This window comes from Phyllostomus hastatus, unplaced genomic scaffold, assembly GCF_019186645.2.
Source record: "Phyllostomus hastatus isolate PE091 unplaced genomic scaffold, TTU_PhHast_1.1 phas_contig_1, whole genome shotgun sequence".
NCBI classification, from domain to species: Eukaryota; Metazoa; Chordata; class Mammalia; order Chiroptera; family Phyllostomidae; genus Phyllostomus; species Phyllostomus hastatus.
Window position 1 is genome coordinate 24894744 of NW_025333498.1, and position 15937 is coordinate 24910680.

At 37.8% G+C, this 15937-nt stretch overlaps 1 protein-coding gene across 9 annotated transcripts in view; it reads left to right on the forward strand.

Annotated features, from left to right (window-relative positions):
* COBLL1 (cordon-bleu WH2 repeat protein like 1) overlaps positions 1 to 15937 on the forward strand; it is a 163161-nt gene that overhangs the window by 86239 nt on the left and 60985 nt on the right. For all 9 annotated transcript variants that reach the window (XM_045843100.1, XM_045843562.1, XM_045843184.1 and 6 more), the window contains one exon: positions 12181 to 12369. In XM_045843100.1, coding sequence (XP_045699056.1) covers positions 12181 to 12369 — 189 coding nt within the window. The remainder of the gene's footprint in view (positions 1 to 12180; positions 12370 to 15937) is intronic.

Genomic DNA, 15937 nt, shown 5'->3' on the forward strand with positions numbered 1-15937 from the left:
TGCTGGCCTCATAAAATGAGTTTGGGAGTCTTCCCTACTCTTGAATTTTTTTAAATAGTTTGAGAAGAGGTATTAGTTCTTCCCAGAATGTTTGGTAAAATTCACCCGATGAAGCCATCTGGTCCAGGGCTTTTCTTTGTTGGGAGTTTTTTGATTACTGCTTCAGTTTCACTAGGTGTAGTCTGTCTGTTCAGAGTCTCTGATTCCTCCTGACTTAGTTTTGGAAGATTGTGTGTTTCTAGTACTTTATCCATTTCCTTCAGGTTGTCCACTTTGTTGGCATGTAGTTCATAATATTTTCTTACCTTCTTTTGTATTTCTTTGGTGTAGATTTTTATTTCTATTCTTTCATTTCTGCTTTTATTTATTTGGGCCCTCTCTCCTTTTCTCTTGATGAGTCTGGTTAAAGGTTTGTCAATCTCAGTCTTTTCAAAGAACTAGCTTGTGGATTCATTGATTTTTTGGGGGGGTATAATTTTTTAGACTCTATTCCATTTATTTCTGCTCTGATCTTTATTATTTCCTTCCTTCTACTCATTTGGGGGTTTGTTTCTTGTTCTGTTTCAAGTTCCTTTAAGTGTAAAGTTAGGTTATTTATTTGAGCTTTTTCTTGTTTCTTGGCCTGTAATGGTGATTTTCCCTCCTAGGACTACTTTTCCAGTGTCCTACGGGTTTTGGATTGTTGTGTTTTCATTGTCATTTGTTTCAAGGTGTCTCTTGATTCTTGTTGTTGACTCATTCATTGTTTAATAACATGTTATTTAGCTTCCATGTCTTTGTGTATTTTTTCTTCAGTTTTATGCTTGTGATTCATTTTTACTTTCATACATTGTAGTCAGAGACGATGAGTGATATTTCAGTGTTCTTAAATTTATTGAGACTTGTTTTGTGCCCTAACATGTGGTCTATCCTAGAAAACATTCCATGTGCACTTGAAAAGTATGTATATTCTGCTGCTTTGGGGTGAAATGCTTTGAAGACATCAATTAAATTCATTTGATCTAGGGTGTTATTTGGTTAGCTGTCTCCTTGTTGATTTTCTGTCTGGAAGATCTATCCACTGAAGTCAATGGGGTGTCAAATTCCTTTACTATGCCTGTACAGTCATACCTCAGTACTTGTCGGCTTCAGAACTTATCAAACCTTGTTGTCCTCATCACATTTAGATGAGAAAAAAAATATTTAAGCACTTGGCACTTGCTTGGGACTTGCACTTGCTAGAATTTGTATGAGTCACAGCACTACCTATAATAGAAAATGCTTCATCACTCGTCACTTGCTTGCTGCGCATTGATTTCAGCACATGTCACGTGTTCTGGAATGAATTAACAAAGAGTACTGAAATACCACTGTATTTCTGCCTATCCCTCCCTTTATGTCCATCTGATTTGCTTTACATATTTAGGTGCTTCTATGTTGGATGCATATTTGCTAGGGTTATATCCTCTTGTTGGATTGTTCCCTTTATCATTATGTAGTATCCTTCTTTGTCTCTTATTATAGGCTTTATTTTATTTTTTAAATCATTTTTATTTGTAAAAGATTTTATTTATTTATTTTTAGAGAGGAAAAGGGAGGGAGAAAGAGAGAGAAACATCGATGTGTGAGAGAAACATCAACTGGGTGCCTCCCACCCACCCACTGCTAGGGATGAAGCTAGCGGCCCAGGCATGTGCACTGAAACCAATGACCCTTTGATTTTAGGGCTAGTGCTCAATCCACTGAGCCATATTAGCCAGGGTTCTATATTGATTTTAAAGTTACTTTGTTGGATATAATGTTTGTATCCCAGCTTTTTCCCCTGATTCCGTTTGCATGAAATACCTTTTTCCATCCCTTTACTTGTATTCTGGGTGTATCTTTTTATCTGTGGTAGATCTTTTGGAGGCAACATGTATATAGGTCTTATTTCTTCTATAGTCAGCTACCCTATGTCCTCTGGTTGGTGCATTTAAGCCATTTACATTTAAGATGATTATTGGTAGATATATATTTAATGCCATTTCACTTTTTAATTAGTTTCTGCTGTTCCTCTTCTTCCTTCTCCTCCTTTTTCTTCTCCCTCTTCTTCAAGCATGCCCTTTAACATTTGTTTCAGTATTGGTTTGGTGTTTACAAACTTGTGGGCGGGCTCTACCTGTAGGGCCCCCCCAGCTGCCACAGATGAGAATAAATCTACCAAGACATGATCTGCTTGGGAGGAAAGATGGCCAATCTCTCAAAGGGGAAGGGCCAAGAGCCTGTTCCTCAGTGGGCTTTTATTAGGTTCCTTTTGCACAGGAATATAGGTAAAGCTCATTAATCATTGTCAGGCAGTAAGGATCAAACAGTAGATAACAGAGAACTCTGAGGGCCTATTTGAGTCAGAGTCAGATAGCTAAAGAGCTGTAAAACTTTGAGGAACAAACTTACTTCTTGCTTGGACCCTTATCATTTTATTGAGAGCATTCTAAATAAAGCAGGTTTTACAGGATTTTACATATTCTTTCTTAGGCCTGATCACCCCGGGGAACCCACCCTTTTCAGTACAGGGCTGCACCACCCTCTGTCATTGTTTCAGGCTTAAGTCAGACAGGGGAAGTAAGGCAGCCAAGACATTAGGAGACTTCTTGCAGATAGAATGAATATTCAGGCTTTGTCAAAGCCGAGGGGCGAAGGTCCATCGCCCTCTTTTGCTGTAGCCCCCCAAGTCCTTCCTGGGGGGCCTTCCATGTGATTGTGCCTAGCTTAGGTTGTTCTCCCCTTTGGGGAATCTTACCCATCATCGGCTAACTGATCAAGTATTGGGGGCCAGTTATGGATGAAGTAAAAGGAGCAGAAGTGGTGCTCCTGCCAGGGAGATAAGTTTTGTCTCCTCAGTGGCTTATCATCTCCAGGTCACTCCCTCAGCCTTAGCCTTGGTGGGGGTTACAGCTTCTGAAACCAGGCAGGGCAGTTCCCAACACAAACTCACTTAGATTTTTCTTGTCTGGAAAACTCTTTATTTCTCCTTCAATTTTAAATGATAGCCTTGCTGGGTAAAGTAGTCTTGGTTGTAGATTCTTCCTTTTCATCGCCTTGAATATTTCCTACCACCTCTTCTAGCCTGAAATGTTTCTTTTGAGAAATCAGATAACAGTCTAATTGGAGCTCCCTTGTAGGTAACTGCTTTTCTCTTGTGACTTCTAGGATTCTGTTCTTGTCTTTAAGCTCTGCCATTTTAATTATAATGTGTCTTGGTATAGGCCTCTTTGGGTCTATATTTTATGGGACCCTCTGTGCTTCCTGGACTTGAGTGTCTTTTTTCTTCACCAGAGTAGGAAAGTTTTTGGTCATTATTTCTTCAAGTAGGGTGTCTATTCCTTGTTTACTCTCGTCTGCTTATGGTATTCCCATAATGTGAATGTTGTTACATTTTATGTTGTCTCAAAGGTTTCTTAAGCTCTCTTCTTTTTTCTTTTAAATTCCTGTTTGTTTGTGTTTTTTTTTGCTGCTCTTATTGGCTGTTTTTCTATTTTGTCTTCCAAACTGATGACTTGATCCTCTGATTCATCTAACCCACTGTTTATTCCTTCCAGTGTATTATTTATTTCATATGTTGTACTGTTTATTTCTGACTGGTCCTTTTTTATGGTTCACCTGTCTTTTTTCATGGTGTTGAGTATTTGTATAATCAGTACTCTAAACTCTATGTCTGATAAATTACTCGCCTCCATTTCATTTAGTCTTTCTTCTGGAGTATTCTCTCACTCTTTTATTTGGGGCCTGTGTCTTTGCCATCCATTTTGGCTGTTTCTTTGTGTTTGTTTCTATGTATTAGGTAGATGTGCAAAGATGCTGGTGCAGACCTATGTCAGATGCTGCCTATGACTGCCTTTGGACAACCTGTTTGTGTCTATCAGCGATGCACAGCTTGTGGCTCTCTCTTGTGGGCTTGGGTGTGTGCAGAAAGAACCAGGCTATGCACTAAGTCCAGGTTTTACCAGCTCTGGGCCCAGGAGAGGGTCAGCCTATACCTCAGAGTTCCCAGAGCTCCCAGAGATCTTCCTTTGCTATTAGACTTAATCACTGAGATAGCCTCCAGCTATATTCTTCAGCAGCCCAGCTTTAGCTCCACAGGGTGGGGACAGGGATTCATGTGGGCAGGTTATTGCTTCACCTCAGGCTGATGCCACTTGGAGGGTAGTGCTGTGCCCCAGAAAGATGGCTTCTGCAGTGTGGAGAATGAGTCAGCATAGGGATCCTAGTTGCTATTCCTCCAGCTCTCTTCCCAGAGCCACCAACCCCAGACTCTCCTTAAGCATCTCTATTCTACTGTGCCTTCCATTTGCGGGAGCCCAGGGTAAGTGGCTGCAAATGAAATTTTGTGTTTGGCCCTTTAAGAGGCTCTCTGTGTCTCAAGCCATATCTCCTTGGCTGACAGACCCCTGCTACTTTTCATAGCCAGATGTTATTTGGGTTTCTTTCCTGGTTCTGGTGCTCTAGGCTGGGGAGCCCAGCTTGGGGTTTAGATACCACACTACTTAGGGGAAACCCCCTGGCAGCTGAAATATCCCTTCAGAACTTCAGCTGCCACCTGTGGGAGCCCAGCCAGCCCTCTTGTGCATCTACACTCCCTACCAGTCACATTGTGGTGAAGTGGTATCTTCCACTTGTCCTTGGTTATAAGGCTTCTATCCAGCTAGTGTTCAGTTGGTTATTCAGGATGGGTTTTCTTTCATTTAGTTGTAATTCCAGATTGGTCCTAAGAGGATGTTAGTGCTTCCACTTACTACTCCTCCACCATCGTGGGTCTGTAGGTTTTATTTTGAATGCACTGGGAAACCAGTGAAGGATCAGAGATGTGATGTGATCTGGTTTACATGTTTAAAAGATCACTCTGACTGCTACAAAAAGGGCCAGTCAGGAAGCTGTTGGAGCAGTCTAAGCTGGGGATGATGTCTTAATTGCTAGGGCAATAGTAGAGGAGCTGGTGAAAGGTACACTGAATGAGGATATGTATTAGAGTTAGGAGTTCACAGAGCTTGATAGTGTATTGGGACTAGGAGATAGAGACAAAGAGGAATCAAAATATGCCTAAAATGTTTGCTTGAGTTAAGGGGTGTTATGTCATTAGGGGAGACCAGAAGGTTTTGGGGGGAGGTTTGGATGTGAATAGGCATTGGGAGTAGAGAGGAAAATCAAGAGTTTTGGATATATAATACCTATGGGACATCCATATAGAAATGACCATGAGATATTGGGCATATAAGTCAGAACTCAGTAAGTAGTAGGTCAGGGCTGGAGATAGGAATTTGAGAATCATCAACTTGTAGGTGGTATTTAAAGCCATGGTGTTTGAAGAGATCACCTGTGTTGGGAACCGCCCTGACTGGTATCAGAAACTGAAACCCCCGCCTAGGCTAGGCTAAGGGAACGCCCTTGGAACCGTGAGCCGGCAAGGAGACAAAAGCTTATCTTCCTGGCAGGAATGCTGTTTCTGCTGCTTTGTTCATAACTGAACCCCCCAAAAGCTTGGTCGGTTAGCCAAAGACGGGTAAGATTCCCCACGGGGGGAACAACCCAAGCCAGGCACGATCACTTTGGGAGGCCCCCCAAAAGAAGGACTTGGGGGGCTGCAGCAAAAGTGGGTGATGGACCCTCACTCCTCGGCTTTGACAAAGTCTGAGTTCTCAGCGTCCGGAGGAAAATCTCCTTATCTCTCGGTGGCCTTAGTTCCCGCGCTCCACCTAAGCCTGAAACAATGACGGGGAAGTACAGCTCGGTACTGGGAAGTGCAGATTTCCCGGGGTGATCAGGCCTAAGAAAGAACATGTAAATTACTGTGAAACCTTCTTTGTTTAAGAACGCTCTCAGTTGAATGAGGAGGGTCTTAGGAGGAAGCTAGTTTGTTCCTCAGCCTTACAGCTCTTTGACCCCCAACTCAATAGACCGGCAGAGTTCTTTGTTTCCTATATTCCTTACTTCCCCTAATGAGTATTGTACGTTACCTGAGTTATTATGCAAAATGAGCCTAATAAAAGCAGGTATGGACGGTGGATCAGCGCGCTCCCCACTAGGGGGGGTGGCCATTCTGTCCCTACTTCCCCACAGAAACTGGTTTGTCTCTGTGCATGTGTGTTTTTTCTCGCGTATTGTCGAGCCATCCACAGTGTGCCGTGGTCACTGCTAGCCGGTGACCCACGCGCAACACACCTGGGGTTGCTGGTCCTAGAAAGGGAAGAGAACAGAGCAGGCAAGGATATGAGGTCATGGGAGACTGGAGAGTGCAGTAAAGAAGGAAGAAACTGTGTTGTTACACCAAGCAGAGGTAAGAGAATCCCAACCAGAGGGATTGGGCAGCTGTTAAATGTGTCCTTACTAGAATTTAGGAACTTACTCAAATGTGACCAAGATTAGATAGATAATTGTCAATTAGATTTGAACACACATAGGTGATTGGATACCTGAGGAATGTTTCTCAAGAGTCATATAAGAAGGGGGGGGGATGAGGACACATCTATAATAATGTTAATAATAAAAACAAATAAACAAAACAGAAAGAGTCATATAGTGCCTTGGGTCTCTCTTTGTTGCCTTTCATTATTGCTTATCTTTTAAAGTCACTTGATATGTTCACTCTAGTTTAACTTTTAGGCTCATCAAAAAATGACACCTTCTTTGGTTCTTAATTGCATTCACTCAAGCACATAAAACAATGTTATGTCCACCATTAGAATACATTTTTGTTTAATACAATTTTTTCTTGTTTCATTAGAGAGAGAAACCCTAAGAAATTGTTTTGAGAAGTTGGTCTTTGCAGTTGAAATGCACAGGTTAGGGGCCAGACATTTTAGAGAACTGCCTCATCAGCAGTTATCACAAGGAATCTTCTACTCGATAGTCCTCTATCTATACTGAGAAAAGGTGGCTGTTAAATTTCCTTTTGGTCATTAAAATGTAATGCTTAAAATATCCATTGTTTTAAGACATAAAATTCCATCCTTATACTTTGTCTTTAATATTGAAACTGTATTTTTGTGTAGTACTTCTCTGAGTGAATCTCTAAGAATACTGTCTAAATATAGCAAATAGATGAAGTCCCATTGGACTGTAGTAGCTTATTAAGTATGGAAGTATACCTCATATACAATTTGAAGCTTTATTTCAAAATAAGAAGAGATATTGGAGTAGATTTCTGTTACTTTATTCCCCCTTTTTCTGTATATTAAGATGTTAATATTGACAGGGATGGAGTAATGATTAGCATGGACAACTAATTTTGAAGTGCTTTGTAAATCAAATGATAAAAAAAAACAATCAGTAGTAACAGCAGGATGCCAATTGAATTCTGCATTAAAATTAGGTTTTGATATTTTAAATGTATTATTGTGCAGTGTGAAATTGTACCTTAATTCTCATTATGAAAATGGGATGTAATGTTGAGATAATTTTAATGGATAAAGCACTGATTTACTTATGCTATAATATACTGTGGCTGGCTATTTTTAAGACTTGATTAATGAATTTTTGTTGTGATCTAGAGAAGTTTTCAGTCTCAAATATCTTTCAGTACAACCTCCTCTGCACCCACCCTTGTGTAAAATTTGCTATTGTGTACTGTTAAAGATAGGCGCCCCTGAGGAGTAGCAGCTGAGAGTCAAACTAGGCCACTGGTGACGAAGAGTTTATGTGAAAATCCCTTGGGTGAGAGAACTGGCTTTTGTTTAAAAGGGGTGCAGGGACTTCAATGGCAGTTCCTGAGATTTTAAAATATTAATGAAAACTAGTAAACCGTAGTTGTTATTGCATGTTGATTTGTTACTTTTTTTTTTTTTTTTTAACTGAACCAGGATTTCTGACTCATTAGGTTGGTTATAACCTCTGTTTATTTTCACTGTATTTTTGAATTTGGGTGACATTTAGTTTAATTTTGTTATTGATCCAAAGAATCTCAACCAAAAAATTAAGAAGATTGGGAGAGATATGAGTAGTAAGAACATTGGGAGAAATGTCAGTAGATCAAAGGTATGTGTAAATCTTTGCTGGTGAGTAAAATGTCAAATAAATTAACATAGTCTTAAAGCTATTTCAGATTCAGGTCAAATCCAGGCCTCTACCTGGTATTCTTTTCACCAGTCTACACTATGTAATCAGCAAACTTGAACTAGAGAGACACATTCCTAACTTTCATGTAAATGGATCACAACTGGGAACCAACATATAATTGATCCTACTGGGAACCAATGTATAATTGATCCTACAGGGTTCTACTTGTCTAAATTCTACTTTTTTTTTTCAAGAACTGAGTCACACAGTTCTTCTCTTTGAAGTATACCCTGATACCTGCCTCCACACCCCCAAGGAGCTAGTTTCAACTTGTTCTCATTGCTCTGAATGTTCAAGATTACCCATTCTTTGCTTTGTATTCATTATTTAATTACCTACACATTACATCTTCCCTGTGGGCTTTCTAGTTCATTGTGGAAGGATCTCAGTCTGATTCAAATATGCTTTCCAGTTTTCAGGACCAAAGGTAACAAATTATTATTAAAAGCAATACTTTATTATTTAAAGCAATACTAGGGAACATTAAGATGTTCTTAATAGAAGTTCTATGTAAATAATATTTCAATTAGTGCTTTGTTCTTTTTTTTTTTTTTAAGCAGGCTTATCTTTAGTAATTGGAGATGGGTTTTCATCACAGACTCAAAGAACCTTAGGAAATAAGATAGTTGCACATACTGAGAACATTAAAACGGTGAGTCAGAGGAGTTCACTGCAGTATGCAGTAGACAGGGAGGACATCCAAGAAATTGTGACTCAGTCTCTTGAAGATGAGGAGGGGATTCAAACAGATACCAGGATGAGCAACACTTGGAGATGGGAATGTGCGTGGAATGATGCAGGCAGGCCATAAGAAGGTCATGGTGGCAGCAGGAGGTACCTGTCAGAGCTTCCTTCACTGCCACTCCTTTTGAAAGCCAAGTGCACTGTGGCAAAGTTGTTCCTGATGCTTTACTTCCCTACCTGTGGCAGTTGGGCTGCTTTTCTGGCCTTATGAAACTCTTTTGAAGCAAAAATTAAGTTATCCATTTCTAATAAATCTGGTATGTATTTTTTTATTACCTGTCTTAAAAAAATAAAATATAATCAATCAATTAAAAGAATTCAACATGGGTAATCCTGATATAAAAATTCATTTTCTTCCTTGGTGGTAAGCACTGTTTTCCTTCTCAATTTACCTAAGTACATCATCTTTTGTGGGAAATATTCACTGAATTCTCTAATTCAGTAAACATGAGTGCTTAGTATGTGGCAGGCATCGTTACAGAGACTATACATTTGTAAATGTGTCACATGACAGTGGAAATAAGTCCCTATTCTCATGGAATTAATTACTGTAATGGAAGAAGATATGACAAATGAGGATGTTAGTTGCTGATAAGCCCTAAGGCAAAAAATAAAGCAGATAAATAGAGATGTTATCTTAAGATCAGGAGGAAACCCTGTGGACAGTCCTGAATTGGGAATGCTGTAGGTGTTTTGAAGGAAAACTTGGGAGTCCTAAGATTGGAGTGCGAGGGGCCTAGGGAGAAAGTGGGAGAGAGAAGACTGGAGAGGCCAGAGGTCTAGGACACATTGGACTCTGGATGTTATTTCGGGTGAAGATTGAAGACTTTGGAGAGTGTGAGAAGAAAAGCAGTGATCTGACTTAAATTTAAAAAGGATCATGCCAGTTGCTAGGTTGGAACAGTGAAGACAGAATATTATGTGACAACTTTGGGAGCAGGAAGACCCATTAGCAGCTTGAACAGAGGTGTTTGGTGAGCGGGGCCGCTGGTGGACTCTGGATCTCTTTATGACACAGTACAGAGCTGTCAGAATTTATCGATGGATCACACTGTATGTGTAAGAAAGAGGTATGTGTAAGATTTTTGGCCCAAGCAACTGAAAGAATCGTGATTTACTGAGATGGAAAGACTTGGAGAGGAAAAGATTTGGTTTGGAGAAGCTGGGGAGAGGAATCAGAAGTTAAATTGAGTTAGTCCAAGTTCAGCTGTCAGGTCAGTGTTAGATTTACAAATCTGAAGTAGAAGAGAAAGATCGAAGCTCAATAGTTGGTATTTCAGATTTTCTTCATGTAGATTTTATAAGTGCTTGTTATGTTTATTGCAACAACTTAAAACATTTCATTTTGTTGCTATCATAAAAGAAGCTAGTTTTGTGTTTATTATACTTTCTGACTTGCTTTTGCTTGTGTTTACATAAGTTATTGACTTTAACATGTTAACTTTGTACCAAGCCTCCTTACCAAATTCTCTTATTTATAAAGTCATTTTAGTTGATTCAGTGGTATCTCTTCTCCTTTGATTTCTCTAGAATTTTACCAAACTGTCCAATTCTAAGAAGTATCCCTTTTTCTCATGGCTCCATTTGCTTTCTGCTTTCCTCTGCCTGAAATATCAATTATTTCTTATGTTTTCATATGAGTTTCTATTCATTCCCCAAAACCCAACTCATGATCACATCTGTGAAACATTTCTGGGTTCCTGAGAAAGTTTCTCTTCCTATGAGCTTTAGCTGTACCATCAGCATATGTGTATTAGAGCAGTCATCAAACTTTTTGTATAATTGTGTATATATCTGTCAGTCCTTTTGGGGCACAAACCCTTTAGGGGTGGGATCTGGGTCAGATCATCTGTACATTCCCAGTGTTTACCTGAATCTGCCACATGATCTTCTGTTACAGGATAAATGTTTATTGAATACCATGAGCAGTCAATTTCTACAGATTAAAAATGTTTTAAAGTTGGTTAAAGCTTTTTCACAGAAATTTTATGAACTTGTTATGTTTATTGTAACAATTCTAAATATTTATCTTTGTTACTACTGTAAGAGAAACCTTTTCTAAATTTAAATATACAGGGTCCAGCACAAATAACACCCCCTTTTTATTATAATATCATAAGCATGTAATTCTGTAACATAACAACATCAAATTTAAGCATACCATATGATGTTTTAGGTGAAATGTTCAATTTAAACTATAAATTATTTACATCCATACTATTACCCTATCAACCACACTCAAGCAAGTGTTACTTCTGTCAGACTCCCTATCTTTACAATTATTCTCCTAAAAATTAAAGGCCTATTATTTTAGAAAATTAATATAAATATAGGAACATTGCTGTTGTTTTTTTTCATGTTGCTGAGTGCATAAAGGTGGTTGGATTTGTGCGACCTTAAATTTTAAAACTACTAAAGAGCTGGATGTTAAATAGTTACTTAAGAGGAAGCCATTTTACTCATTTGATTTTTGTTTTTGCTGGAAAATGGGAAGAGGGAGGAATTAAATTTTATATTTTTCTGACTTGAAAGCAGTAGTATGTGTTTTTGCAAAAGCAATCAGCCTTTTACAAAGGTAACATTTTCAAAAGCTCTAACTTGTAGTACTCATGTCATTACTTACAGTTATTTTATATTTCTTTGTATATTTCATTTTTTTTAACCCATCAAATCAATGAATTGGCCCATGTACATTTTTCCATGATATCTACTACCTATTTCTGTTACAAATCTATTGAGGGTTGTCCTAGTAAGTGACACTGAAATATATTTGCTTGAAAAATTATTTGTAACATTTTTCATTGAAACAAAAATAGATCAAATAACCAATTACAGTTTATTGTTCATTGCTAAGTGCAGTGGGAAATATAATGTCCTTCTTTGTTGTAAGGAGTTATAAATGTAGGCAGAGAGATGAAACTTGTACCCAGAAAAAAAATGTTACATTTATGGAATCTGTCGTATGTGTTATATATGGAGAGACTGTGTAAGGAGTGGCAGGGAGGGGGGTAGTTTCAGCTAGACTTTGAAGGGTAGGTCAGGTTTACATGGATAGAGAGGTAGAAGACACTAGAATGGAAACAAATAAAATGAAAGGCACAGAGGTGAGAGCTATTATGAAGTAGGAGAATAAGATACTTATCTCCATAATTCATCTCATCAAAGAAAATGTTATACTTTTGCTTTGCTATAGTGATCACGTATTAAATGAACTCAATGAAGGCAAATATCAGATCTCTTTGTTATATTTCTTTTATTACCAAGTAATATAGCATATATTGAAAACAAACAAAAAATGTGCTGATAAAAAAGGCAAAAAAGAATTCCTTTATTTCATTGTTCATTTTTTGCCTTTTGTTTTTATTTTAGAAGAAAACTGAAAGCCAAGGCACCACTTCCTCCAGCTGAGACCAAAAACCCTGATGCCTCTTCAGTGGATGATTCTGTAGAATCCACTGCTCTCACCATGGAACAGAAAGAAAGCATGATAGATAAAGACATCGAGCTCTCAGTAGTTCTACCTGGGGATATTATCAAATCTACAACTGTTCATGGAAGGTATGATAGAGTGGATGAAATACCATGAATTCCTTTCTGCTGTCAATGAAGTCCTCTGTTGTATATTTTAAATTTATTTTTTTCAACAAAACTTTATTTATCACTCAATTTGGTTATCAATTAAAAAAATAAATGCTAATAGTTATTAGAATTTTTCTAACAATGTTTGAATATCAATACTATGGATTCCACAATCCCAGAAAAGTGACTTAAAATTTAGAACTATTTTATATTTGTTAGTCATTTAATAAGTTTTTTAAAAAATAACCTTTCTCGGAGGGGCAGTCATCAATTGTGTTGATATTGTAAGCCAAACTCAGAAAAGCAGGCCAGTGACCTATAAGAAAACCCTTTCTCTTCCTCCCAAGATTACTCTTTTTCTTTTAAGCTATTTCCCTGAATTTGATTTTGCTGAAGTTACAAACTATTCTTAAAATGTAACGCCCTCTTCTTTATCAAAACAGATAAATTTATCTGTGAAGCAAGCAGAATTTTTTACACCACTAAATAATTTGGTTAATTTACTAAAAATGTGGATAAGTTTACTAGATATGTAAAATTAAACTTTAACCCAGCAAAAAGTGAAGTTGTGATTTAGGAGACTGATATTTTTAATACCTACGTAAAAATTGGAAAAATGGAATAAAACCAAATGTAATTTTCCACTTCATTTTCAAGTGGAAACTTACATGCATTTTGTGCTTGGTCTTGTTCCATGTTTTCATCTTCAACTACCCATTTGTTATCAGGGATCCTGCTTTAGAAATTTAAGCTGTTTTGACCTTTGTATAGTGTGTGTGTGTGTGTGTGTGTGTGTGTGTGTGTGTGTGTAAGCCAAAAGAATAAATAAGTAACATGTTGGGTCATGCATTCTTACAATGTGGTTTTATCTAGGAGAACTCCTTAAATATAAACTTAATCTTATAATTTATAAAGATTATGTATAACTTTACAAATTATTGAAAGTACATGAACATAGAAAAGTTCAGCATTCAGCAAACAATACTTACTGTTGTATATTAACTTCCCATTAAATGTAAGTTGAATTTTGTCATTTATTCTGTATCAAAAATAGTTTGGCAATCACACATTGAACCATATTTAGGAGACTGAAAAACCTGTGATTGTCCTGGGTGAGTTTCAACCTCAGATACAGGCAATCACCTGGGTTGTGCCTCTTCTGGGTGAGGAAGGAACCTTGTAAGTTAGAGACAAAGGCCATTATCTTCAATCCTTGAAATAATACCATTACCCTGGTTTTAAGATAATGACAATGGACATGGCTATGGGTAGTAGAGGCAATTCCTCTCCCCCCTCCCCCCAATTCAAAGTACATTAAAAAAAAATTGTCAGCATGTTTTTTAGTTCTTCACTGATGCTGACAGGTAGCAATAGTTTCGTTATCAGTACTCCAAAATTTTCTTCCTGGATGCACCACTCAGTTCATACCACCCGCTTCTCTGCCATCAGCCTCCTGCATTCTTTAGATTTTTTTTTTTTAAACTTCAGTGACCTCGGTATTAGAATCATGGTTTTCTTCTGTAGCCTATCTACCATCATAATTATTGTAGAGTTTTTCATGTTACCCCAAGCTAACTTCTCTTCTGTTTCTTGAACTCAGGGAGCCTACATCTGTAGTCTATTTCTCCTGTCCTGTTACTGAAATTCAAGCGTCCTCCTTTGAACACAGTGCATCTAGCTCATCCACTTTGTCTTCCATAGTTGGATTTGTTCTTCTTTCACCTTATTAGGTCTAATTTATGACTGCTTTCAGGTTGCTGCATTCTTTTCCTCTTTAACTTGGACTCTGCATTAATCATCCCCAGGGCCTTTGTACTTACAAGGACCCTAGATTTTCCTCACCCTCTTCACCTTCCAGCATGTTTGTCTCCAGGGGCCCTAACCCTGAATAACTCCCGTCAATCAGCTCTTTGTTTCTGGGCTGCCAGATCTTGTTGAATTGCCTCAGTTTTCTTATCTAAAAATGTTTTATAACCGAATTGTTGTTAGGATTAAATGAAATACTATCAGTGCCTGGCACAGGCTGGCATCTTTCACTTTCTGTTGAGAACTTCTTTCTTTAACCCTGAGTTCTATTTACTCTCCACCCTCAGGTTAAACTACAACACCACTCTGTTGGTGGCACTATCTTTGATTATAAAACAAACAAACAAAAAAACAAAAACCCCACAGGGACAGCAATTCAGTACTGAATTAAAGTCTAAACTACCAAACCTGGATCCTGGGGCACCTTATTTTCTTCTCCAAAATTAAGTAGGCTTTTCCCCTTTGAATATCTTGAACTTCAGCCTCATGACTTTTTAGTTCTATAGATACTCTCTACTTTTTCCACCTCCACACATTTATGAAAGTCTTCCATGTGGAATACCCTACCACCCACATTTTCTCTAGTTAGTTTGTGTAGCTCCAATGACACGGTTATATAAGGGCTCCCTGATCTCCCTGGAATGAACTGTTGCCTATGACTTCCACGCTTTTTTGACACTTTACAGTATTGATGGTTATCATATATTGTCCTGTACTATAATTTATATGTATGTCATGTCTTCTTGAATAGACTGTGAGATCCATGTGGCATCATTACCTTTCTGCAAGGTGCATAGCACATATTTGTGCAATGTAATTGCTGTTTAATAAATGCAGTCTAATGAATATTGTTTCCCTAATCCTTTATGCGTAGACAGAGGTGGCAACTTAAATGGTGTGCTTTGAAGAGATATTTAGATGGGTCCTAGTTTCTTTCTCAGGATATTCTAAACAAAGATATTTTCTCCAGGTAGAGAGCAAGGCAAAGATTACCCCAAATGGGAATGCCCCAAATTTTGATTGCTTTTAAAATTATATTTAGTGTTAAAATTTTTTTCTGAGGGTAGAATTTGTTTTATATCAGTGTTTCATAAAAGTACTTTTATTTTTAAATTACAGTGGATATACAATGTTCTGTTTCTTTCAGGCGTGCAACCTTGTAATTAGACATTTATGTGTCGTCCTTGGCAGGGGCCGTGCTGCCAAAGCAAGTGCCATGTCAGTGTTTTTATGAAGCAGTTTGATTGAGGGACTTTGTTCCTAATAGTTCCATAATTCAGGAATGACTCAACTTGCAAACATGATGGCTAATTTTTTGATGTTGTTTATGATTAAAAGTGATTGTGTAGTTTGAAATATCTTAGAAGTTTGATTCTGGATTTCTTAGGAGTGATTCTAGATATTCTAGAGTGCAGTTTGGGATATCTTAAGATTGTGATTTGGTACCCCATCTTTCATGTTGCAGCTACTCCTGACCCATTTAAAAAAAACCTCAATGTTTAATGATGACAACAACCAAAATGTTCAAATAGATAAATATATTCTATTTCTGAACAATGTTAGCTATCGAATATGCAGCCGCATGACATAGATTGTAATTTAAATTTCTGCATGGCTTTTTTACTATAAACAGAAGATTTAATAGTATAAGTGTAATGGGGGAAGGGGCTAGGGAAGAGTGATTTTATTTTATTTATATACTTATTTTTAGAGAAAGAGGAAAGGGGGAAAAAAGAGAGGA